Source organism: Micropterus dolomieu, linkage group LG04, assembly GCF_021292245.1.
Source record: "Micropterus dolomieu isolate WLL.071019.BEF.003 ecotype Adirondacks linkage group LG04, ASM2129224v1, whole genome shotgun sequence".
NCBI lineage: Eukaryota > Metazoa > Chordata > Actinopteri > Centrarchiformes > Centrarchidae > Micropterus > Micropterus dolomieu.
Window position 1 is genome coordinate 33,985,141 of NC_060153.1, and position 991 is coordinate 33,986,131.

The 991-nt window shown below is 56.6% G+C and overlaps 1 protein-coding gene across 1 annotated transcript in view; it reads right to left on the reverse strand.

The window, feature by feature from the left end:
* Positions 1-787, reverse strand: part of LOC123969286 (mitogen-activated protein kinase kinase kinase kinase 3-like) — a 59,255-nt gene extending 58,468 nt beyond the window's left edge. The window contains exon 1 of the mRNA XM_046046536.1: positions 588-787. Within this exon, the coding sequence (XP_045902492.1) occupies positions 588-683 (96 nt within the window). The 5' untranslated portion in view covers positions 684-787. The remainder of the gene's footprint in view (positions 1-587) is intronic.
* Positions 788-991: the final 204 nt, after the last annotated feature.

Sequence of the window (991 nt, forward strand, 5' to 3'; positions counted from 1 at the left end):
TGGAGCTGGGGGGTCTGGAGCTGGGGGGTCTGGAGCTGTGGGGTCTGGAGCTGTGGGGTCTGGATCTGGGGGGGTCTGGAGCTGTGGGGTTTGGAGCTGTGGGGTCTGGAGCTGTGTGGTCTGGAGCTGTGGGGTCTGGAGCTGGGGGGTCTGGAGCTGTGGGGTTTGGAGCTGTGGGGTCTGGAGCTGTGGGGTCTGGAGCTGTGGGGTCTGGATCTGGGGGGGTCTGGAGCTGCTCTACACCCTCTGTTATTCTTATTAGACCTATAATTAATTTTCAGTGATGTCTGGCGTTGCCCCCCCAGACCAGGTTCTGCTCCAGGTTTCTACCTGTTAACAGGAGTTCTCCTTGCCGGTGTGGCCCGGTGCTGCTCGTGGTTGAAACTGGGTCCAACTGGATCTGGAACTGCTCTCTAACCTCTGTCATCTCAATAAAACTGAACCTAAAAATCAGTTTGTTTACCTGATCTGACGTCACCTCTAAACCACCTCCTCCACCCGCGCGCACACCTGTACCTGCAGCCCGGTTCCGAGCTAACCTGCTGCTAAGCTAACGCAGAGTCGGTCTGTGACGTCGCTGTCCCCACCTTGAAGACGTCGCCGTACGTCCCGCTGCCGACCCGCTGGATCAGCTGGAAGTCCTCCTGCGGGTTCCTGCGGGAGATGTCCGGGCAGCAGCTCATCTTCCCGGCTGTTCAGACCGAAACGAGCCGGAGACTCCGACCCAGACGGACCCTCTGAGCCGGACTAGCAGACACACAACAGACGCCGTCAACACAACTTGCTTCTTCCGCGAACACGGCGCATGCGTACTGTGCATCGCAGGGAGGCTGGAGATGCCTTCAGGGGCAGTGGAACAAATGAGAATTTAAACCACATGAAGCATCAAACTGCGGGACACAGCGGCGGGAACAATAATCAGGAGATGATCCTACAGTTTTTAATTTCACACACCGATGGTTGATGAAGGATTTGCTTTCTTTCTTTGAAA